This window comes from Paralichthys olivaceus, chromosome 5 (assembly GCF_024713975.1).
Source record: "Paralichthys olivaceus isolate ysfri-2021 chromosome 5, ASM2471397v2, whole genome shotgun sequence".
Taxonomy (NCBI): domain Eukaryota; kingdom Metazoa; phylum Chordata; class Actinopteri; order Pleuronectiformes; family Paralichthyidae; genus Paralichthys; species Paralichthys olivaceus.
Window position 1 is genome coordinate 14,466,891 of NC_091097.1, and position 23,245 is coordinate 14,490,135.

Genomic DNA, 23,245 nt, shown 5'->3' on the forward strand with positions numbered 1-23,245 from the left:
ACATGTCACGCTGCTCGGTACAGTGGGGAAGTGAAGGCACTTCCTTCTTTCCAGCACAGCGGCTGCGCGCAGGCCAGGCGCCGGAGAACAGAGCTGAAATCTGGGGCTATGGAACCTGGAGCCTCTAACTGACTTTCCTCTGTGGTCCTGGACAAACCAGAGGGGAACTCACTCAGCAGAAGAGTTTATTAAAGTCAAGTGGTCGGAGCCTGTTCTTCCGCCACCATGGCAGAGACGTAGCGTAACTTTGTGGATGATCGACAGGCGCAGCTCACTTTTACGCACTTTGTAGGAAACGAGAGGAAAGTGTCGCCATGAAGAAACAGTTCAATCGCATGAGGCAACTCGCCAACCAGACTGTGGGGAGGTGAGTGTGAGTTCTACAGGTTAAAGTCACGTGTTGCTTATATTTATATTATTTATATTGAAGCAGCAGTGATGTTGATTTGTGAAAACTGTGTGTGTGTGTGTTGCCCTCCTTCATTACCACCCGCCCTCCTGGTGTGGGCGGTGTGGGAAGGGCTGGGCCACGTTTTGCAAAACATCAAGTTCATTTTGCAGTTTGGTTTTTGTCAAGCTGGAAATAAACTTGATGTTTTGCTTCGAGTGTTAAAGCTTCAGTGTGTAAGATTTGGGTGAAAGGGATCTATGGGTAGAAATTGTTTATAAAAGAATCCCAGTCATGTTTTCTCTGGTGTGCTTCATCTAAACTGTAGGAATTGTTGTTTCTTTAGCCTAGAATGGGCCCTTTATATTTAAATACTTTATATTAGGGAGTGGGTCCTCTCTACGGAGGCGGCCATGTTTTTTACAGGAGCCCAAACTGGACAAACTAAACACCTTTTGAGTTTTCTTGACAACTGAAGGCTGCCACTGGTTCTCATGTTTGGAGGTGGAGGGTGAGGTGAGGGGGTTCAGCAGCAACACGCAACTTCACCGCTATGTCACTAAATTCTACACACTGAATCTTTGATACACGCCTAGAATCTGGGTTTCTATATGATAAGTTAGGGCAGAAAAAACATTGTTATCAACATAATAAAAATTTAATATCAGTCAATATCGATAATTACCTCAATAAATAGTTTAACCATCATTTCTTTTCAGTTTAAAGACTGATATTTGCTCCTAAGTGCTTTACTTTAATGACAAACACTCAATAAACAGCAAAGCTTTTAACAAATATGAGATATAACATTCAAATTAAAGCAAATTATGTGTTAATCCTCCTCACCATGCTTGTACAATGCACAAGTATTACAACAACATATATGGAACCGTTGTTGTATTGCTCTTGATGAAAGTTTTATTCCGACAATTATTGTACACACACACAAACACACTATCTATATCTGTACCAGCTCCCTCTCCTCTCCCACTCTCCATCAGCAGCTACCACTGAGATGATGTCTCCAGTTATTACAGCATTAATCGTGTCTGCAGAAGATAATGTCTCTTTAAAATGACTCTCCAACCAACACCCTGCAGGCACAGGCCCAGGATTCCTCGTATACATTCCTCCCATATGTCGTGAAAGAGCAGTAAAACTCCTGTGAGCAGGCTGACAGCTGGAGGACTGAGAAGTAGAAGTGTTCGCAGGCTCACACCCACTGTGGATTAGTTTAACATGCCAGAAATCCTCTGATGCCTTTTGTAGCTCTGCATGACTGAAAGAACAGAAAGTGGGAGTTAGAAAATAAATGGAGGAGGAGAGTAATGTTCAGTAAAAGATGGATTAAAGTACAGATGTTCCAGTACCATTTTCTCTAAAAAAAAAGTGTGTTTCTATGAAAGTTATAAACTGTCCAGCAGCACAAATAAGACAAGTTCAATTTAGATAAGATTAAATATAAGCTGCTCCCTACTTCAGAAACTACAATGACTTTTTATCCAGACCACAAACCACTGACTTTTTCTCCCCCACCACAGTTTGTGATGTTGTGCTTTTCTGTTTGGCACCAGAAGAGCCAGACTCAGAGGGTTTTGTGGAATAAGCATTTCTACGCTTGTTGACGGGGGTACGGTCGGAGGGGTGGGGACTTCACACGGCCAGAGAGGGTTGTTTTCTTTTTTAAAAAGAGGAAGCAGTTTGATTTACATGAAGTTGCCGTGTGGGGTAAGATTTCCTATCTTAACAGTGTTTATAAATCCCCAGAGCACTTTCTACAGATTAACTTCCTTTTGACAAAGTTGAAAAAAACTTTGATCTGGGAAGAAAACACAGGCAATGAAATCCTCATATTATAAATATTATTATATCATATGAATATATGCAGGGCTTTAGCTTTATTGGCAATTCATTTCAAGTCTTTTAACTAAACAGAGAATATTGTATGTTGCACAGTTACTGTTCTGCTTTCTGTGTTATTTTCGTTCAGGGTCCAGACTCCATCATTGTGAAAGTCTATTCTTAGAACAGTAGCTGCTGGCCAGAGCCAAGCTGTGCTCCTGTAAAATCAATGCAAATTGAATATTGATAGGAATCTTAAGATGGAGAGGCTGTGTAGCCTGTAATGTGTAACGTGATCATGTGCATGAGTGTGTGTCGGTGTTCTGGCTGCAGATCGTATCTAATGCTATCACAAACTGCACCTTCACCTCTGTTGAACTATTGAATAAACTAAATCTGACTTTTTCAATTAGTGCAACAGTCCAACAATTGCCCTTACTTTGAATAAGACATTCAAATTCCTATTTACATTTTTGAGAACACAGTCTGATTATGACTCACATTAAGGTTTGTCCTACTGTTTGTTTATGTCTGCTGCACTGAATGTTCCTGAGAGCACAGCGGCCTCTGTAATTCTGAAAGAAATAACTTTGGAACGACCAGGACTCTTTATAGAGCTGCTGCCCAGCCGAACCGAGCAATATGGGGAGAGTAGGATGCTTAGACTTGAGGCCAAACAATTCAATCTTTTATCAGACCAGAGAATCTTGTTTCTCACAGTCTATGCCTCATTTAGGTGCTTACATGTGTCTGTCCCTGAGGAGAGGGTGGCCACTCTGCTTTAAAACCCAGTTTGGGGTTGGGAGTGTTGCAGGGATGCATTTGCTTCTGGAAGGTTACTTCGTTTGTGCAATTAAAATCTGTACTCGTGCTTCGAGCACAGGACAGCAGAGTGCGGCCGAAGGCATTTTCAGTGATCAGTGAGGATATTTCAGGCGGTGAGGTAAGCGGTTAGTGTAACTGGTGGGTGTAACATGCAAGGATCTTATTTCTGAGTCTTCCAGCAGTATTGGGTAATAACTCTTGTGTGGGAGAGGGTTAATTGATCCCTGCGAGATTTAAATCTATAGTGTGCTCTGCACGGTCGAGCGAGGGAAGAGGTCTTTAGGGATCTGTGTGTGGAGATGCAAACCGTGTGCACAGTGGTGTGTGGTTGGTGGATTATGCTCGACATTGATGAGCTCGCTAGCTCAGCGAGATTCAAGCCAAGAAACGAAAAAGCAGTGATTCGTTTCTGACGTTGAAATTTGGAATGAGCTGTCATGGGATTAAGAGGTCACACGTGAAGAAGTGAATCTTTATCTTATTCCAGATGTGATGGAGCAGATTTTGGCATTTTGTGCGGTGTCCTATTTTCCGCAGACTGCTACAATGTGCGGTGTGTGTGTGTGTGGGGCTTTTCAGACAACAAGACACAACGCCCGTCCTCCTCCACACAAACACACACACACCTTGCCCCTGTTGCCATAACAAACCAGGTGCACATGACACAACAGGAAGTGTGTGTTCGGACAAAGATTCGGCTTTGGTGTGTGAGTGTTTTCCGGTAATTCTTAAAAACACATCTGAGGTGAAAGAATTTCATATGACCACATTTTGTTGTGTATTTAGGAACATGGTGCTCTGTGTATTTTTGCTGCAGGCACACACAGTGCAAACTGCAGACAGGTTGGGCTGGATGCACTGTTCTGCACATCAGCTGTTTCTCTACAACAAGTTATGCCTTGTTTAGTTGAAATAGAATAACAAAACTTAAATGCCACACCGCCAAGACCCAACGGTACCCTTAAACTCAATCAAGCTCAATCAAGAGATCAGTTCCATAAATATGCCAGATTTTTTAAACAAGATCTATGAATTATTCCCTGGGAAAAGAGTGAAAATGTTAAAGAAAGGGAAAATGGAATGGGTTCCTCCGTGATTCATACCACATCCTTCCACCAAGTTTCCTGATAATTCATTTGTTTTTGTGACAGACGGGTGAAACTATAACCTCCATTGTGGAGGTAACAAAGTGCATGTAATATGCCACTTTGCTGCCTTTTGTTTCACCGGTACAGAAAAGTGAGTTATGTCCAAATTAGAGCTCAATGAATGTGGACGTGTCAGGGCCGCTGCTGATATAAGGGAGTAAAACATTTTCAATATATTGGCTAATATGTATATTTTTAAAATGGCAATCATTCTTAAGATGTCATTATCAAACCCTTTGGATAAAAAGAAATGTAACTTGACATTTTACTGTTTAACTCTAAACGTCATTATAACTCACTAAATGAAAGTTACTTATAACTATAGATGATTAAGTAAAATGTAGAACGTGAGTTAAGAAAATAAACATTTACAATAAACATTTTAATGTAAAAAGTAAACTGTATAATTAAAGCATGGCACTGGCAAACAAAATACGCCAGTTAAAGAATCATGTCAGCTGATATCACTGGTCAAATGATAAATCAGTCTTTATATTCTTTAGTTAATTAAAGTGGATGCATGAAGGTTTATACAAGTTTATCATCAAACTTTATACCTCTACTCATGAAGAGCTGGTTCCAGTAACGTTAACTTTCTTTCATATTTTCTGACTGAAGTCAACATGTGGACTGAATTAAATTCTTGGTATTCAACAGGCGTGTCCTTCAACTCATATCCTTGGATTGCATGATATTGTGGAGGTGTTTATCGTATCGTGTCTTATCTCTGTATGTAGAAGGTGTGTTTTTATGTTTTTCGGGTTGTCTCCGTCTGTCAAGGGTCCAAGGTCACGGTGGCCTCACAAAGTATGTTTCTCTTGATCGTGATATCTTAAGATCAGCTTGACGGAATGTCTTCGAATTTGGTGCAAACTTTCCCTTGAACTCAAAGATGAACTGTAGGTCAAAGGTCAAGGTCACAATTACCTCATGTTACTGTGGTGTTTCAGTTGTAAAAAGTAAAGGTAACAAAAAAAAGTATGTAGAAATATGTACACAGAAACTCCGGCAACCAGTGCAGTAATTAGAGTTCTATGTCAGTCTTCTAGTTTTGTCTTCATCTTTGTATTTCTCTCAACAGGGCTGAGAAAACTGAGGTGCTGAGTGATGACCTCCTACAGGTGAATATAACATGCTCCTTCATTATTGTCAAGTATATTTTTCTTGTTATTATTATAATTATTAGGTGCATAGGAGATACAGTATCCGGTGTCACAGTATCAGAATATAGTGTATAAACATGATCAATCTATAAAATGATGAGCAAATACATCATTCAGAAAATAATCAGTGGAATTCTTTCCTTTTTTACATGTATTTGACTTTTCTTTTGTAAAGCAGATTAGTTACATAATTATGTAAAGTAATGCAATTAAATTTATTTTTATTATTATTTAATAATTTAAAAAAGCTCTACCTTGAAAAAGTTCCACATGCACAGGGTGTCTCTAAAAATGTTATGAGTAAGAATTTTCAATGCCACGCCATAGTTTTTTAAAAACTCTTATCATAGTGAACTGTGACCATAGTGTTCCCCTGTCAGCCACAGATGTGTCTCTATGTTTAAAGGCTAATGCGACTCTGTGGTTTATTATCTGCAACCCATGTAGGGCGTTATGTCTCATCACTGTCTAACCAACTTTATTTTAAAACTAGACACTAGTTCAAATTGGCTATTTTCGCTTACAGAAAGAGTGAAATGCAGACGTTATCATAGGACTTACAAGTTCTCCACAGAGGTTTAAGCCATCATGCCTGTGCGGCCTGTTGACGCCAGGTCGCTCTGCAGACTTGGAGTACAACTGTTAGAATTAAAGCTACAACAGTGGGGAGTCTTTCATTCAGTAATGACTCGCCAGCTCAGAGGTTTGGCACTGGAGGAGAAGTGCCTCATGGTTTTCCACTCAAGGCAAAAACCTGGCAAGGTTCTGTTGTCTTGAGAGAATGTACATAGTGTGTGTGTGTGTGTGTGTGTGTGTGTGTGTGTGTGTGTGTGTGTGTGTTGGGGGATGGGAGTTTGCTGGCTAGTGAAACTGAGATCACAGTTGGAAAAGAGTTTGATTAACCACCAGAGAAGCTGAGAGAGACCGAGCATGTTTGAAGGAGAAAGAGGCAAGAGAGAAAGTAAAGGTGAAAGAGTGAAGGAAAAGAAAACTATCAAAGGCCCTCAATCAGTCCTGAGAGTCAAAGTTTTATGATGAGCAGTAACGAACTCTGGATCCCATGTGGTTCAACACGCAGTGACACGCAAAAGTATTTCTTGTCAAGTATGGACAAAAACATGAAGATACAAAAACATGCTAGGATGTGTATGAACAGTCTATAGCAATAGTTTCGCTTTCATAGTGGACATTGTTGACTTAAGCCATGTATATCAGTGTCATCACAGCGCAGGGCGATAACTGACCCAACCCTTCCTGAGAATGCTCTCATCTTTGGTCCTTGTCCTGAACGACAGGAGCTTTGTGCTGCGTTAGACATTCCTCAGTCAGGAATGTGATTGTCACGCCGTCAGCATGGTGCAAGTGGCTTGGATGTCTTCTGGCATAACAACTTTGGCTCCATGTTGCCAATCAGAGTCTGCAGTTTTAGGAAGTCACACAAAAAAGACAATATATAGTAAATCAGGAAACATGCTGCAGTCACTTTCTATAAAAATGCTAGTTTACTTATTCATAGACAGTCCAAACATGAGCAGAGAAAGAAAAGTTTTTACTTTCCCCCTCCCCACATCCCCTTTCTCCGAACAGTCCAGAGTGAAATCTGACACTTCTGTGGTGTCATAGTCGTCTTTTCTTTTTCCATTTTTCCACAATCCTTTGCACTGGCTGAGGCATTTATCTTGTTTGGACACGTCCTGCCTGCTGTCAGACGGGATTGTATTGCTGCCTGGCCTCATGTTGGAGAGATTCAGGCTGAAACTGGCCCCATATCTATGTATTTCCTCTTTATATACAGTCTATGGTATTTCCACATAAGAGACATAATAGAGAGTTACTGTTGTGGTTAATCTCCCATACCCGCATCTGATACTGTATGTGAAACAGGTATTTGTTGGTTACACAGGCCTGAGACACTGGCTTTGTCTATTTAATAAAGATTATAGTCTATTCTGGGATGTTTTGTCACAACCGCAGCATTTTTACACTTGCGTCTTTGTACAGTTTAAATTTATCATGGGCAGGGCTTAGTGTCTGTATTCCCAGGGTCCTGTTTTCCCAGGCTCCTATGTTTTCAGTTTGATATTCTGTTTTCAAAATTTATTGTGTTCTGCCAATTTTAAGTGAGATTAAATTAAAGTGGCACTCAGAAGAGCACGTCCCTCCGCCAAAGGGCCAACAGTCCTCTTAAATTCAATCCAGCCGCACCAAATCGCAGTTAGTTAGTTAGTTAGTTAATGGGTTCTTTCTTGGCCTGTATCCTGGGCGTCCAACATGTTTCAAGATACACATTTCTGTAGTTTCTGCGTAATCTTGCTAACAGACAAACAAATAAACAAACAAACAAACATGAAAACCTCCTGGCTGGAGGTAAATATTCATAAATATAATCTTGTTTCTTTTATTGGATCGATAAGCTTGACCAGCCCTAATAGGCTGATATGTTCTTCTAAGTGTAGGTGTATTATATTGAGAACAGACAACTTATCTCATCTAATAAAGTGCTGGAGAACATCGGACGCTGGGAAAATAAGGACTGAGGTTCGGACGTGGATGACATTGCCCTCTGACACACTTTCATTTCCAATCCTGCTTTAGACTGTGAGAAATGGACTATTCTCAGAGAGATGGTGCAGACTTGGATTCAAGACTCTGTACAGGTTTCATCCAGTTTATAGTATACATGTAGCCTCGCCTGTGGTAAATCTTTTCATTGGGCCCTAAATCCCTGGCGACACCACTGCAGTCCACCAGCCTATCAGTTCCCATGCCATCCAGTCAACAAAAGCAGTTCAAAGCCAGAAAACAAAACTGTATCCACCCGCCCGGTTCCTCTGTGACTCACTAAATGTTCCACATTTTCTGCTGTAGCAGGTCAGAGGTCGTCAGCTCACTCTCTTCACTGCTTTCATTGCTGACTGAAAAAAAAAAAAAATGGCAGTGATTCGACTGTAAACCTTTGGACCGCTACATAACGGAGACGTGGGAGGAAGGGTTTGTCTCTGTCCCGTCAATCTTTGAAGTGTTTTTGTGTGTGTGTGTGTGTGTCTCTACAATCAGGGAGCTTTCCTGCTTTTTTGTTTCTCTTAACCTCCATGACTTCAATTTGTCAGGTTGTTTCTGTGTTAGGGCGAGAAGGATGGTGAAACTTTGAGAGTTTTCAAATGTATATTGCGTGAAGCAGAGTTGATATTTCTTAAATTCAGTGAGTTTTCCGGGGGACTTTCTATGTGTACAATGAAAGAAAACCTTCCTTCGACACAGACAATGCGATCACCCAGTGTATCCAGTCGCACACCCGCCCATACTGCAGCTACTCACTTCCCTTTCTTTCCTTCCTGGCACTGAGCGTTGGAAGTCTGGATCCAATTGAGCAGCCATCAGATAGAGCTAGACTGTGCTGCATTAATCAGACCAGGGGATCAGCTGAATGGTGAGCGAATCCATTGGATCCAGGCAAAGAAGCCAACTCCAGCTGTGGTCTGGCGTGGCCTCAGGAGAGAGGGAGGAGGAAAAGTACGTCTGTGCAAGTGAGGGAGCGGGAGTCTGATGTGACGTAAAGAGAGCTGCAAATTAGTGAGAATAAAAGAGTAAGAGCAAGATGAGGATCAGACACTAAATGAAGGGCCGTCAGATGTAGTGACACAACTGGACACTGTTGTTTATAGTGAAACAGGAAGAGGAAGTAGATACTTAGGTGACAGACTGTCACCCGTACTGCGGGAACAAGAGTTTTAACTTCAGTTCAAAAATAGCAAACTCCATTTATGTTGCCTCGTTTAAATTCTCTCTGGTTTTGGAAATTCTGCAGACAATTTTCCAAGTAAACGATATTAAACAATGTCTTTATGATGGTTCTGTTTTAAGAACGACACCACTGTGTTTTTCTGCCAGAGCCAGCGACAGCCAGTAGCCGGAGGTTGTCCCTCTGTCTGTCTGTCCCATTCTTGTGAACACGATATCTTAAGAACCTGTGAGAGAAGTTCTTCAAATTTGGTACAAACACTCAATTGGACTCAAAGATAAAGTGATTCGATTTTGGAGGTCGATGTTCAAGGACATGTTTTAGTCTCTTGAACATATGTCATGTCTGGCTTGAGGGGATTTCTTTAAATTTGGACCAGTTGGACTCAAAGATGACCTCGTATGAGTCTGGAAATAGAAATATGTAGATACAAGCTGCACTGGTTGGCTGAGGCAGACAAACACAGGGTGGTAATTCTAGGTATATTGATTTTATTATATGTATTTCAGTCTTGAAATTTGAGACTTATTTCCTGTTAGTTAACTTTATACGAGCGGTAAAACAGAGAGCAGGCATCTGATGTGAAAACTCTTACTGGTGGGGCATTCAAGGACACTGTGACATCAGAGCTGAATCCCCAGTGGAAAGTTTTAATGTGATAATCTCTCAAATGATGGTGGTTTGCAGGGATGAGTAATACGATGATGTATACCATCAGACCTTCAGAGACTTTTCCGCACGGTTCATGCTTTGATAGTTTAATATCTGTCATTATATCAGGCCACTGTGGTAAACTCACACATCATTGACTGATTTCTTTATTTAGTCAATTTATATAAAATAATAATAATTGAAATAAACTGTGTGTTCTTTGACAGTATGTTTTTGGTATTGTTCAAATTAAATACAGCAAAAAGAAAACTTTCTACATTTTGCTCACCCCATTAAATTGTAATGAAACAAACTATGAAATGAACTAAGTGATTAATAAATGGAAACTGAAGGATGAAGTGTTTCAGGAATAAAAGAAATCAGGAATGCTCCAATGAGTGAGATCAGCACTGGCCTTGATACTGACCTTATTAAGTGTTTGGTAGAAACCAGATGTGACCGAGCCACATTATTTACAGTAAAATCCACTGTTTCTGTTCATTCAGTCAGTCACAGCTAGATGTTCGCTCAATACATGGCACCACAACAATCCCATGTGCGTACTGTTGCTGTGTTTATTCACGTGACTTCCTGCAGTGACGTAGATTGATTTCAAATTTGCAAAAAGAGAGTTTATCTGGAGAGAAAAAGTAGAATCACCGTTAAAACTGCTGAAATGAACTTGAACGAATCTCCGTGAGACTTTGTGAAAATGGGCTCTGGAAATATTCTGTAATGTATGAGGATTATTGGAGTAAAGGGTTTAAAACAGCAGCCGTACAAGGTCCTTAAAATACCTGCTTATGAAGATCAGGTCACCAAGGAATCTTTGAAACTCAATAGTGTCTGAGCTCAGGTTTCATGTGTTAAAACACAAAAGCTTTCTCTGTAAACTCCATCAGTCTGCGTTATTTATCTGACATGTGTAGCACTGGATGCTACAAGACGAAGCTGAACAAATGGCAGCGACGTCTTCCATCATCTTTCAACAACACACAGAATGGAAAGTTTAGAGATGCACATGCTCTGGTGCTGTATCTGTGTTTTGATCTGTAGCCCTCATCTGGAGTCTGTTCTGCAGGAAAATCCGCACCATCACCCACGTTGCCTTCACCCTGCTGTAAATCTGACGACTGCACTCTTCTCAAAGTTTGTCCTGTTCTGATTTTAATGATTATAATGCCTTTGCTTTTTTCTTAATGTGAAGATCGAGAGGAGGATGGAGTTGGTGCGTTTGGTGTCGCACAACACGCACAAGAGGCTGGTATCCTGTCTGCAGGGTCAACTCGGCACAGACACAGAAAAGAGACACGTAAGAAGTGTTCAATTTCTCTTCTCTCTTATAACTGTCACATAAACTCATCTCAGCATGTCGGCAACATGGTACTAAGTCAAGAGCTATAAAACGTTTCCATTTTCTTTAGGAGCCACACAGAGAGATGCTAATGCAGCATGCCACTCATAGAGACATTATTTAAGGATGAATCACTAACACCATCATCAGATTAGTGTGGACCTGCTATCTTGTGCTATGAGCACATAGCATCGCTTATGTAACACAAATATGTGCAGGACTCAGGAGAAAAATATTCAGCACTGGCCTCCTGCCAGCTTCACTGGAAAACAAGCAAAATAAGCCATTTCCCCAACAGCACATACTCTGGAGGTCGATGTGACAAAACATGAAGGTGATTAAAATGCGTGTGAACTGAAACACGAGTGGTTAAAATGGATGTGAAATGAAGAATTTTGTGATGGATTATCAAGTGATTTGATTCATTTAAGATGATTTTATGAAAACAGAATCTACGTCTTTACATTCATCATTTATCCTTTACAACACAAAATTGCCATTTATCATTAAGAACAATACTCTAAAGGGTGAAAGTAGCAAAAAAAAAAGAAAAAATTGAGAGATACATTATCGTTTCTTGAGTAACAAAATGTTGAGTGCTGTGAATTATGAATACAGAGACACAGCCCAGCTGATAAACAGAGCAATGCATTAAAAATAAAATGTCACATGACAACATATCACTACATTTTTGATGATATTGTTTTAATCAAATCAGCTTCAAATGAATAACTTTACTTGATAATTCATCAAACCTTTTTTATTCATTTCAGGTCCATTTTCACTGCTCCATATCCAACATTGCAAAACAAGTAGATGTGATTAAAAACTGCTCATAAGTTTTTTCTCTTGCACCTTTTTAAGTCAACAAAATGTTTATTTTCTGGTCTATTTGCAGAAAAAGCTTCCTCTGACGACGCTGTCGCAGGCCATGCAGGAGGGAGGCGGTCAGCTGGGAGATGAGAGTCTGATTGGGTGAGATAAGAAATTCCACCACAGGATTTTGCCAAACCTGCTTGGGCAGCTTTTTAACATCGCATTTCATTTAAAATTCAAGTACTCTGGGTACTACAGTGACCCAGATCAGACAAACCAAACACTGGTTCTACAGGCGGTCTGTTGTGGGTTTTTTTACACTCTTGAGAGGGGAGAGTGTTGTGTGGGGTATTCAGCAAGTTCACCAATAGTTGTCCCTAAATCACCCAGAACAATCTAAAGCTTAACTTAATTGTATCCCTCGGGCAATTCATGTTTTGAATCTCACCTTATTTTACCTCCAACAGTTCATTTGCTTTAAATTTTTTCTAAGGCTTTTACTTTTGCTCTTTTTGCTCTTCCTAAGTTCAACACGTTTACCCTTTAACGTGTTTCTCCCTGCAAGACAAATGGTGGTAACAGTCATTTTTGTGTCTGTCCCTGTGTGTGTTTGTGAACAGCAAGATGATGGACGTGTGCGGGGAGGCAGAGAGCAGGTTAGCCACTGAACTGATGCAGCATGAAGTGCAGCTCGAGAGAGACATCCTGGATCCGCTTAACCAGCTGGCAGAGGTAACAACACTGACAATTTCAACCACACCATAATAAAACGTTATGATGAGATATTAAGTAAGACTGTACGGCAAATTTAACACAGCTTTTTGTTTTCAGTTACAATAGTGAAGACTCACTGTTTCTGTCACAGGTGGAGATTCCCAATATACTGAAACAGAGGAAACAACTAGCCAAGCTGGTTCTGGACTATGACTCGGCCAAAACAAGGTTCAACTGTTTACATTCAGGATTTATTGATGGACACAACCTGTATTTCGAGTTATTTAGTGTTAAATGTTAAAGTAAATGACTGTATTTCTTTTTACATGTTTATAAAAAGTGAATATGTTGAAAAGTTTGCATGGTGAGAAGGAAATCCATTAAATTAAATAAGCCCATGTTAAAAGTGTCAAAATAATGTCTTGGCCTACAGGTGGTACCAGGCAGCAAAGTCCAACAACCAGGCCATGGCAGCTAAGGCCGATTCTCTCAAAGACGAGATGGACGAGGCTCTAAATAAAGTAGAAATATGCAAGGTAGATTTTCGGACTTACTAAAGAACAGATTTGTTGTTCAGGTTGTCAGAATATGCAGAATATGTATTTAATGCAGACATGTTTTAACTGTACTTTCCAGCCTGGGCCTCTTCATCAGGTTAGGATGATACAACAGGCAGAACAAAGGAGGCCTTGTAGCAGGAGAGGACCAATAACAATTGTGCACATTATTAGGATCATGTAATTACAGCTCATTGCTTTGTCATCTGGAGTTTATCTGGGTTACTGACAATATTCCAAAGCAGAAAGTTTAAGGTTACAATCCTGTCATCCACAGGACCAGCTCTCTGCAGACATGTACAACTTTGCTTCCAAAGAGGGAGAGTTTGCACGCTACTACGTCCTGGTGAGTGCGATGCAAATATGAAAACCTGCACTAGGTGATCAAATCTGAACACCTGCTTGACTATATTTTTATCTTTGTAACTTGTGTTAATGCTTGTTTGTTTAAACCAGTTATTAGAGACCCAGGCTGACTACCACAGGAGGTCTCTGGCAGCTCTGGAGGCAGCTATACCAACAATCCAAATACAGCAAGGTAAACAACATCATGAAAACATAACATTTATTTAAATACATATTAATACATTATAATTATTATAGCTTAATTAAATTGAATATATGCAAACAGTGTTGACTGTCCTGAGGACTGTACGACGGAGAGAGTTCAACATACCCAGGATTACTGTATATTGAGTTATCTGGCTTTACTGAGCCTTTCATCAGTCGTCCTGGATAATGGGCTCTGTCAACTCTGGGTTTTCTTATTTAGCTATGAGTGCGTTCATGTGATTGAGGAGGAGTCGTTAATTACGAGCAACATTGTCAGAACCAAGTGTTGATAAGGGTGAAACCCTGATACCTGCAGGTTAATGTCTTTATAACAACAGACAAAAGTAATATTCAGCAAGTTCAAATGCAAACAGTCTATTTGACTAATCCATTAAAGTATTTATTTTAAGGATTTAAGGATTTGTCATATAAAAGCATAACCAGGCTTCCACTTGGCTTAAGTATACATGTGCCTGATAAAGAATTTATCAAGGGAAACCATAATGCATCAAACTGTCAAACAAGCAGTTAATGTAAAGACACTGATGGTTTATTTCTCACCCAGACTCCTGGATGGAGAAGCCAGCATTTGGTACGGCCCTGGAGGAGCACCTGAAGAGGAGCAACCGTGAGATCGCTCTGCCGATTGAGGCCTGCGTCATGATGCTGCTGGAAACTGGCATGAAGGAGGAGGTACGGGTGGAATCACAGAGAGAGGAACTTTGGTAAACTGGGACAAAGTTGAGGGTTAATTGACCAAAAATTGGACATGAACTTGTACCTAGAAAACGTGAAGGAAATGTGGACGGCTCTCGAGAGATGATGGAACGTACGGTCTGGAAACATCTGTGGCCAACTTGTGGTCAGCAAGCCTTTGGGCTCCATTTGTGTGTGTGTGTGAAGACAGGCATCTGTAAACCATTACCATGTTCACTCTTACACTCTTTAAATGGAACCGAACCACTAGACTCCCCAAGGAGGATAATTTAAGACAAGGTTATATACGGAAACAAATCTTCTGCTTTATATCTGTCTGATACTCATCCTGAAAGAGCTGCATCTCTGTTCGCAGAAAAAGACTGTTCCTCTTTTGACTTTGTCAGTTATTTAAAGCTGCAGTTGGTGAGTTTTGGAGAAAAATTGTTCCCCAGGAAGTTCAAAACTAACATTTTGATGCAACATATGACCCATGCGTGTTTTACTGCATTTATTATCCAACTGTTCTTTCGATAATTCAGTTTTCCCTTGTTTAGGTTGCTTTGGCAGTTGTTGCAATGCTCGAACAGCGACCGTTCCGATTTAACACCTTTAATTCAGGCAAGCTTCTCACCATGCAGGTGCCGCTGCTTAGTACAACAGGCAGTAGGAGCGCTTTCTCTCTCTGAACTGCCCTGTGACTGGTCCAAGTCTCCAGTCATGAGCCAGATTTCCCTAAGGCTGGAAACAGAGCCTAGAGTATATAGAGCCTAGAGTATATAGAGAGATCACTTGATTTACATTTTGCCTTAAGGGTATTATGGAATTATTGCTCAGTAACACTGGGAAGATGTTACCTACCTTAGCTTGGCACAATTTGGCATTACCTTCTACCTTCTGGATGGTAACATCACCTCAAGAAGAAAAAGCATAATTCAGTCATTTTGTCCTCTTCTTCATTGCAGGGACTCTTCAGAATAGCTGCTGGAGCTTCGAAGCTGAAGAAGCTCAAAGCAGCGTTGGACTGTTCCACTTCGCAGCTTGAGGAATTTTACTCTGATCCTCACGCTGTCGCAGGTACAACCTCCGCTGTAAATCCAGCAAAAAGTGGCACCATCTGGTTCAGATCAATATCTCATCGCTCTCCTCTTCACACACAGGAGCTCTGAAGTCCTACCTCAGGGAACTTCCTGAACCTCTAATGACTTTTGGCCTGTATGAAGAGTGGTTACAGGCCTCCAAGTAAGACGACAACACGCACAACTCATTTTTAATATCCTGTTAAAGTCTGTGCTAATAAGCAGTAAACACATACCTGAAGCAGTGTGTGCTCACAGGCTGCTTCAGATATGCAGCCAGTTATGTAACAAGGAATTTTAAATCGTGTGTGTGGTTTCAGTGTGTCAGACCCTGACAAGAGGCTTCAGGCCTTGTGGGTGACATGTGACCATTTGCCAAAGACTCACAAAGCCAACCTCAGGTGAGACGACATTCAATTCTTTCAGATTATTCTCTTATCTATTCTATATATGATGTATAAGAGCCTTCAAATGATGCAATACACTGTATTGTTACAGAGCTGAATGTATTGAGTTAGTTTCTGTTCTGTTTTTCACAAAATCCTTTTGTTTCCCGGAGATTTTAAAGCAGTGGCACGGTCTCTGTTGCAGGTACCTGGTGAAGTTTCTTGCCAAACTGGCTCAGGACAGTGACGTTAATAAAATGACACCCAGCAACATTGCCATCGTCCTGGGACCCAACCTGCTCTGGGCAAAGGCAGAGGGGTAAAACAAAGTGACGCACGGTTCACATCACTTTTCTGAGGACAAAGTGAAGCTGATGTTGATGAAGCCAACTGACCTTGCTCTTCCTTCCTCGTCTGTCTGTGTCTTCAGGACGCTGGCAGAGATGGCAGCAGCTACATCTGTTCATGTCGTCGCCATCATTGAGCCCATTATCCAGCATGCTGATTGGTTCTTCCCTGAAGGTAAAACATCTGTTGTATCATTGTCTAACTACTTCAAACTATCTGCAGTGTCTGTTGTATTTTGATTGGTATTTTTCCTGTTGAACTCAGCACAAACACAGTCAATGTGTGTTTTTTTTTATTGAGTGCAGATGCAGCAGAAAATGTTCCTCAGCCATTGTGAGCTTTTAAAATGTTTTTTTCCCTATTGCTTTTATTCTTATGGAAACCATGTACAATTAAAAACATGATCGTAACAACAAAAAGCAAAGCCCCATTACGAATAAAGATCCTGCATTCAAAACATCACTTCAGTTATATATGAGCTGGACAAATATATTAATAATAAGCTTCTGCGGTTTGAGTTAATTTTGCACAGGGCTGATGAACATGTTCTCCATCATTAGTGCAGAGCTAAAAGTGAAACCTTTAAATATCATGTTTTGCTTGACTCTGAGTCTAACGATCAATATTATTCAATTTTGACAAGGAAAAGCAGGAAATTTTCATTTTTGAGAAGCAAAACCATGCAATGTTTTGCAGTATTGCATGAGAAATTACCTGGATGATTAATTACTTTTTTGGGAAAATTGATTAACTTATTAAAAGTATAAACTCAGATTTGATATAGTAGTTGGGTCAGATATTTTTTTTTATTTGTAGTTACTGTATAACATAACATCTTAAATCAATCATAAAAATGTTGACCTCTTGATGGCTCTAATTTATTCTGACAAATACATAAATATCTGGACCAGATTTCATAGCTAGCATGGCTAAAGATAACAAACCACATTGTATCACGAGTATCAGAAGGTCATTTCATCATTGTAATCTTCATCATCTGCTTTTGTTTCTTCCTCTTTCAGACGTGGACTTCAATGTGTCGGGCGCGTTCATTTTGCCCACCCACCCGGCCACCCCAGACCCCGAACCCAGCCTGGATAGGAAACGCCCCAGCAGCCAAGTGGGGCAGGACGGGGACAGTCACACTCCCCGTAAAGACAGGTACCTGTCTCGCCCCAACCTCAGCCTCAGCCTGCCCCTCACCCTCCCGTCACGCCCCAAGACAGTGAGCAGGCAGGAGTCGCGAGGCCCGGCCGTGTCGGCCCTCTATGTAGTGGCCAACGAGTCCATCACTGTCACTGAGACACCCACTGAAGATCTGCCCTGTCCAGATTTCAAAGCTGTGCCATAGTCCAATGAAGCTGAAGGGAATGATGTTTATTGTGATTCTTACACAACATTATTTTTGTTATTGTTCAGCTGATTTCAAGCTAATCGATTGTTTTCCTCAAGGTCTGTACAGAACGTGATGAAGACGCAGTTTTCACAAATAATTTTCCGTATTGTTGGACACCACTTTTGTCTAGAGTTATAATCCGCTTGTGCTACTCTTGTGTACTCTTGTGTTGTCTCTCTTATTTCCAATTAAAGCCCCAGTCACACTGTAGGTTGCTGGTTTTATGTTTTGTGTGGGCTTCCTCTGTTGCATTCTGTTTGTCCGGTGCGGCACCTGTCCCCTCTGTTCATGCAGTGACATCGCAGTTCAAAGCAGTTCCGTTAAAAAAGGTCACTGTCACGTGCTTTTGTGTCTTTTTTGGGGGGTTCTTCTTTCGGGTTTCATTGATCTGAGGAAGTTGCGTCTCTGTCTCTGGCAGCATCTCTCTCTCTCTCTCGCTGGTTCTCTGTCCCTCGGTCTTTTACTGTCTGATGGCGTGTGGTCTGCCCTCCTGAACTCTCTCCCCTCTCCCCCCTCCCTAGCACTGTTAACAAACAGCCGGAGCCCACTCCACGTAGATCCAGCGCTGTAAATAGAAAGCAGCCGCAGCTAACCTCACCCACCTTCCAACCCCCACTGCCCCCTCTGGAAGCCGGGGGTCCTACACAGCCTGAACCCCAGACCGAGACTCCTTCGGCGGCTGTAGTGACTGAGCAGTCTGGCTTGAGTGGAGCTGCTAGTGCTGCTGGTGGTGGTGGTGGTGGTGGTGGTGGTCTGGGTGGTGGGGTCCAGGTAGCTACAGTGCAGCCGCAGGTTGTAACCCAGCTCAGCGCAGAGGAGAGCAGGTAAGGAGCGAGCTGAGGTACCAACTATACTCCACCGCCTGCTCGCAGCCAATCAGCCAATCCGGAGCTCTACCCCCCCTTTGTTTGTCATGTGTTTGATTTGAGTCTACAGCTCCCATACTGGAAGTCATAAAATATATAATCATGTCATAACAACATCTACAGTGTCCTCAGCTTTAAATTTGGCTTCATTTTAACAAATGAAGAATAATGAAAATCACTTCCTGCTCTGTCTACAGTCAACTCTTGTCCTCCACTGCTTGTTGTGATCAAACTCGTCTTTTTTTTTTAAATTTACTTGCCGTTCTTCCTGCCTGCATTTTTGGTGTTGTCTGAATTTGCATGCAACACGTTATCAAACCTTTGTTGAGTCTGTCCAACAAACGTATTTTCTGATCTTGCATCCTCTTCTCTACACTTTATATTGTTGTTGAGTAATTTCTCATGCCATAACCTTCATCTAATGTAATTTGAAGCATTTGAATGGAAGTTATTATGCATGAGCTCTTGCTCTGATCACTTGCTTGTTGAATGTACAGGGTAGTCGTCATGTTGATGGATTAACTTTTAGATTTGTTGTATTTTCGCAGCCCAGCCCGTGAACTCATGTCCACTCCCCCTCCCCAGAGGAATGGCTCAGTCCATCTTGCAGTAGGAACCCCCCACTCTCAGGGTGGGTCTAGGGGTCCGAGTCCACACCTGGTCCGCAGAGGTAAGAGAATGTACATTATTTACATACCAATAATATTGTTACAATCATGTAATAATTGTTTTTCACTAAAGGAACCAAGAAGCAGGCCCCGGCCCCGCCCAAACAGGCCAGCCCCTTCGCCTACCAGCTCGGTAACACCCAGACGCCTGGCTCCCCTCATTACCCGCCCATCACACCCCGGCGCCACTCCAGCAAAGACAGTCCAATCCACGCCCCGAGCCACCCGCCCCCACAGCCTCCACAACCCCACCAGGCCCATGGGGAGTCAGAGCCCTCTCCACCTAGCACTCCCACTCCGCCCGGCACTCCACCCCACGATGGACCCCACTCCAATCAGCAGTCTTCCTACCACTCTGGATCTCTCCCCCGCCCCTCTAGGCCAGCTCCGAAGCCACGACCACGGCCCAACATGCCGCCGCCCCCACAACCTGCAGCCAATGACGATGGAAATGGCCTCCTCAGCTCCGCCTCCAAGATCATAACAGGTAAACAGTTTGTCTCTTGTTTGTCATTAATCCTGTTTAGTGTAACGGACAATTATAGTATCAGGGATCACAAGCAGTATCATGAGAAAGTAATGACACCAAGCAGAAGGAAAGTTCTCAGCCTATTTCAACTGTAGCAACAATATTGTTAAAGAAGCCGATGAGCATAAAAAAATATTTAATGATCAAGCTTTTCCAGTGGAAACTCATCTGGCTCCAAATAGAGAAGGATCATCACTTTGTGGTGTTGAAATGCTGAAGAATAATTAAGATAAAGAACAGAAATATTAAGTCTTGTTTTTAAAATAATTCTTGAATAAATGTTTTCTTAGCAAAAAGTACTTTGATATACAAATATCAAAGATAAAAATACTCGTTATGTAAATAAATACCTAAAAGTAAGTGTTATGATACTATGTATTATTATTACACAATTACACATCATCATTATTGTATTAATGTTTAAGAGCAATTTTAATGTTGTAGCTGGTTGAGATGCAACTAATTGATTACTGAGTAGTTTGTCATACTTTATAACCTCATCACATTTTTTATGGAAATCATCTGCAAAGTAAGAAATAACAACGGCTATATTCAGTATCGAGTGGTTTTGTTCTGCGTCCTCTCGGGGCATGTCTCTGTTCTTAGCTCACTGGCGTTTGGTTTCACTTTTCTCCACAAGCCTCACACACTACATGTGAACTGTGTTGACCTGAAGCATGACAGGATGTGTGTAAATATTGCAGATGTCTGAGCTGGCAGCCTGAGATGAGCTTTGCGAGGCAGGTAATGGTAAGGGTGTGACGGGCTGATGCACTGGCCTTGCTTCTGTGTCCACTGCATGTGTGTGTGTTTGTGGGGAGACGGACAATGCAGGCGCTCGCTCCCTTCAGTGTGTAACTACGCTCATACTGTATACATGTTTATGTATATTAGTATGGATTTGTCTTGCACTTTAACAGCTGCTATCCAACAACACTAACATGCTTTTGATTTCAACACCATCTCTTGATGCTGAGGTTGGACGGCTTTTGCCTGCTGAGAGTTTTCTGTTATATGCAACTAAACATACTAAACAGACATAACAACCAAGCGTGTGCTGTTATTCTGTGTGTGCACTGCAGTGTCCTCTTGAACAGATGATCAAAGAGAATTTAAAGTTGAACACACCAAGGATGCACTCTCTCATACCTGCCTCACCTCTAAACATGTTACTGAACTAGTACCAAAGATGCAAAATTGACTATATTTAACAATGAGAGCAATCCTTGGTGTCTTACTGAGTTTGTAAAGGTGGCATGATTGATTGTGTGGTTATGGTTATGTTTTGTCTAAACTGATCTGTTTTTATGACTGCTCCCCCCATAACTGTCCTGTACAGACGGAAGCCTGTACCTTAAGGGGATTGGACGAGCCCTCATCCCTGAGGTGATTGTGGACCAACAGGGGGACAGCTCTGCAGGTCAAGAGCCAGCCTCCACCCCAGCCCCAAACGAAGACCCTGAAATCCAGACAGAGAGCACCGCTCTGTGAATAAAACAAAACCAGAGGGACCACTGTCGTCGAACGCCTTCTTCTGGTTTGAATGTATAGAATCGCATATCAGACAGGTAACCCCCCCCCCCCCCCCCCCCCCCGTCAGTCGGCTCGAGCTCTGCATGCTCCACTCGCAGAGGGGGAAAAAAAGGCTGTCTTTTCTTCTGTTATGCTGAGTCAAAACTGAAACCTCAACTTATTACAGTGTTGGTTTAAACCGCAAACCCCTTGTCGATCACTTTCCACATTAGACTTCACGTTGGACTCTTTTCGCTGGATGCACTCCAAAGTATTTTGAGACTGGACTGCAGGGCCTTGCTACACCAAGGCTAATGGGACTTAAAACAAATAACCTCAGCAATTTACTGTAGCATCTGAACTCAAAAGGGTGCCGGTGAAGCAATCAAAGCTTTTGCTCATCCCCTGGTTTTAGCAACAGGTTTGACTACATAGACCCAAAAACTAGTAGCCTACTTTCTTTATTCAGCAGCGCAGCTCTGTGAGTGTTAGTCAGCCGCTGCTGATCTATTTGTCCTTAAAATAAGATCCAGACTCAGACATTTTCTGGCTAAATGCAACATTAACCTAGGAAGGGTTCTGAATACTTGTCACGTACTTCAGCTCCAGATATAAAATGACCAAAGACATGACGAGGGGCCAAACAAGCTGCTTGGTTTGTGTTAAGGTTATTAATGACCAAATATTTTTGGCAAGAGTGCAATGTAAAAATGCAGTCGTCTTCCCGCAGTGTCCTCTTCATAGGACGTATTCTAATTTTAGGCATTTCAGCCAGTTATCCCTATTTATAGCTCGTGATCCAGTGGGGTAAACATTAGATTTTTTTCAATTTCAGCTGACTTAATTTACCAAGTTCAAAATAGCTGATGAACTCAAAAGATGAACGTTTATTTTGAAAAGGGAAATAAAGATTAATCATTCCAACAATTAGATTTTTATAACATAGTTTGTAAATGATCACGCCCACTCCAGCTGGAAGCTTCGACCAAATGGAGCCAAATAATTCAAATCTTCTTTGTGTATAATTTTACTGCAGCTGACAATCTGTACCTGGTTGTGGTATTTGTAAGATCTTTGATTATGTTTTTTTTTTCTGCACATGTTGCATCATTACTCTTAATAATAAAAGACTTAAACGTTTTAAAGTTTTGTAAACGTCTTTTCATTTTTGCCAACACTAAATCAATTCATTCATTTTACCAGCTATCAATCACTATGTTTACATTTTCAGCTATAAAGTCTTAAATGATCTTTACATTATATCTTCATGTATGTTGCCAAGAATTCAAAAAGACGATGTCTCAAATTAATATAGTTAAAAATGACTCGCAGTTTTCATATTGTTTGATTTACAGACTAGAATGGCGCACAGCAGTGAAGTCATATTAAATTCAATCAAGCTGCACCTCATTTAACACACTCATAGATATCAGTTACCTAAATGTGCCAGATTTGTTTTCATCAAGATTCATGAATTATATCCTGGGAAAATGTTAAAAAAACACCATATCTCGCAATTTTAAAGAAAAGGGTAAAAATTCCTGGATTCACATTTTATTGTTTCAATTAACGAATTCAATGATGAGAAAGTAAAGTCTCTTCTTCTTCTCAGTGAAAACCAAACACTTAAACCTGTACACAACATTTTACCCAAGCCAAACACCACGTGTCCATGAAGAGTACCTTCCCGTCAGCCCCAGTAGCCAATGATAAAAGCAGTTACAGAAAGGCAAATGATGAGGTTGGCGTTGATGATGAGGCGTAGACATGGCTTTTCTTCCAGAGAGCAGATGCTCTGTTCAGGTGCAGGAGATGCTGCAGGACTCTCTCCCTCCTTCCGTCTTTCCATCCCGCAGAGCCAGTAGACGGCAGACATCAGCCTGGACTGGCTGTGGATGCTGGACACAGAGGATGAGGAGTCTGGACAGAGGAAACATTGTGCATTGTTCACTGGGTGTGTGAACCAGAAGTGACACATAGTGAAATGGAACAGAGTCATGACAAACAGGACAG

At 41.4% G+C, this 23,245-nt stretch overlaps 2 protein-coding genes across 9 annotated transcripts in view; one reads left to right on the forward strand and one right to left on the reverse strand.

The window, feature by feature from the left end:
* On the forward strand, window positions 1-22,377 carry arhgap17b (Rho GTPase activating protein 17b). Of its 8 annotated transcripts, none has more exons than XM_069524698.1 (21): window positions 1-367; window positions 5,285-5,324; window positions 10,967-11,071; window positions 12,012-12,088; window positions 12,550-12,661; window positions 12,795-12,871; window positions 13,077-13,179; window positions 13,478-13,546; window positions 13,657-13,738; window positions 14,318-14,445; window positions 15,414-15,525; window positions 15,609-15,690; window positions 15,848-15,928; window positions 16,119-16,232; window positions 16,344-16,435; window positions 17,284-17,422; window positions 18,179-18,481; window positions 19,072-19,193; window positions 19,265-19,678; window positions 20,425-20,470; window positions 21,060-22,377. In XM_069524698.1, exons 1-20 carry the CDS (start codon window positions 315-317, stop codon window positions 20,430-20,432), a joined length of 2,313 nt encoding a protein of 770 aa, XP_069380799.1. In that variant the 5' UTR covers window positions 1-314; the 3' UTR covers window positions 20,433-20,470; window positions 21,060-22,377. The 8 variants fall into 8 exon arrangements, with proteins under 8 accessions (XP_069380799.1, XP_069380797.1, XP_069380798.1 ...); XM_069524696.1 differs by having other exon boundaries at window positions 20,425-20,464; XM_069524697.1 differs by having other exon boundaries at window positions 20,425-20,460.
* The window catches only part of slc5a11 (solute carrier family 5 member 11), an 8,542-nt gene continuing 6,487 nt past the window's right edge, over window positions 21,191-23,245 (reverse strand). Inside the window, exon 16 of the mRNA XM_069524703.1 lies at window positions 21,191-23,152. Within this exon, the coding sequence (XP_069380804.1) occupies window positions 22,923-23,152 (230 nt within the window). The 3' untranslated portion in view covers window positions 21,191-22,922. The remainder of the gene's footprint in view (window positions 23,153-23,245) is intronic.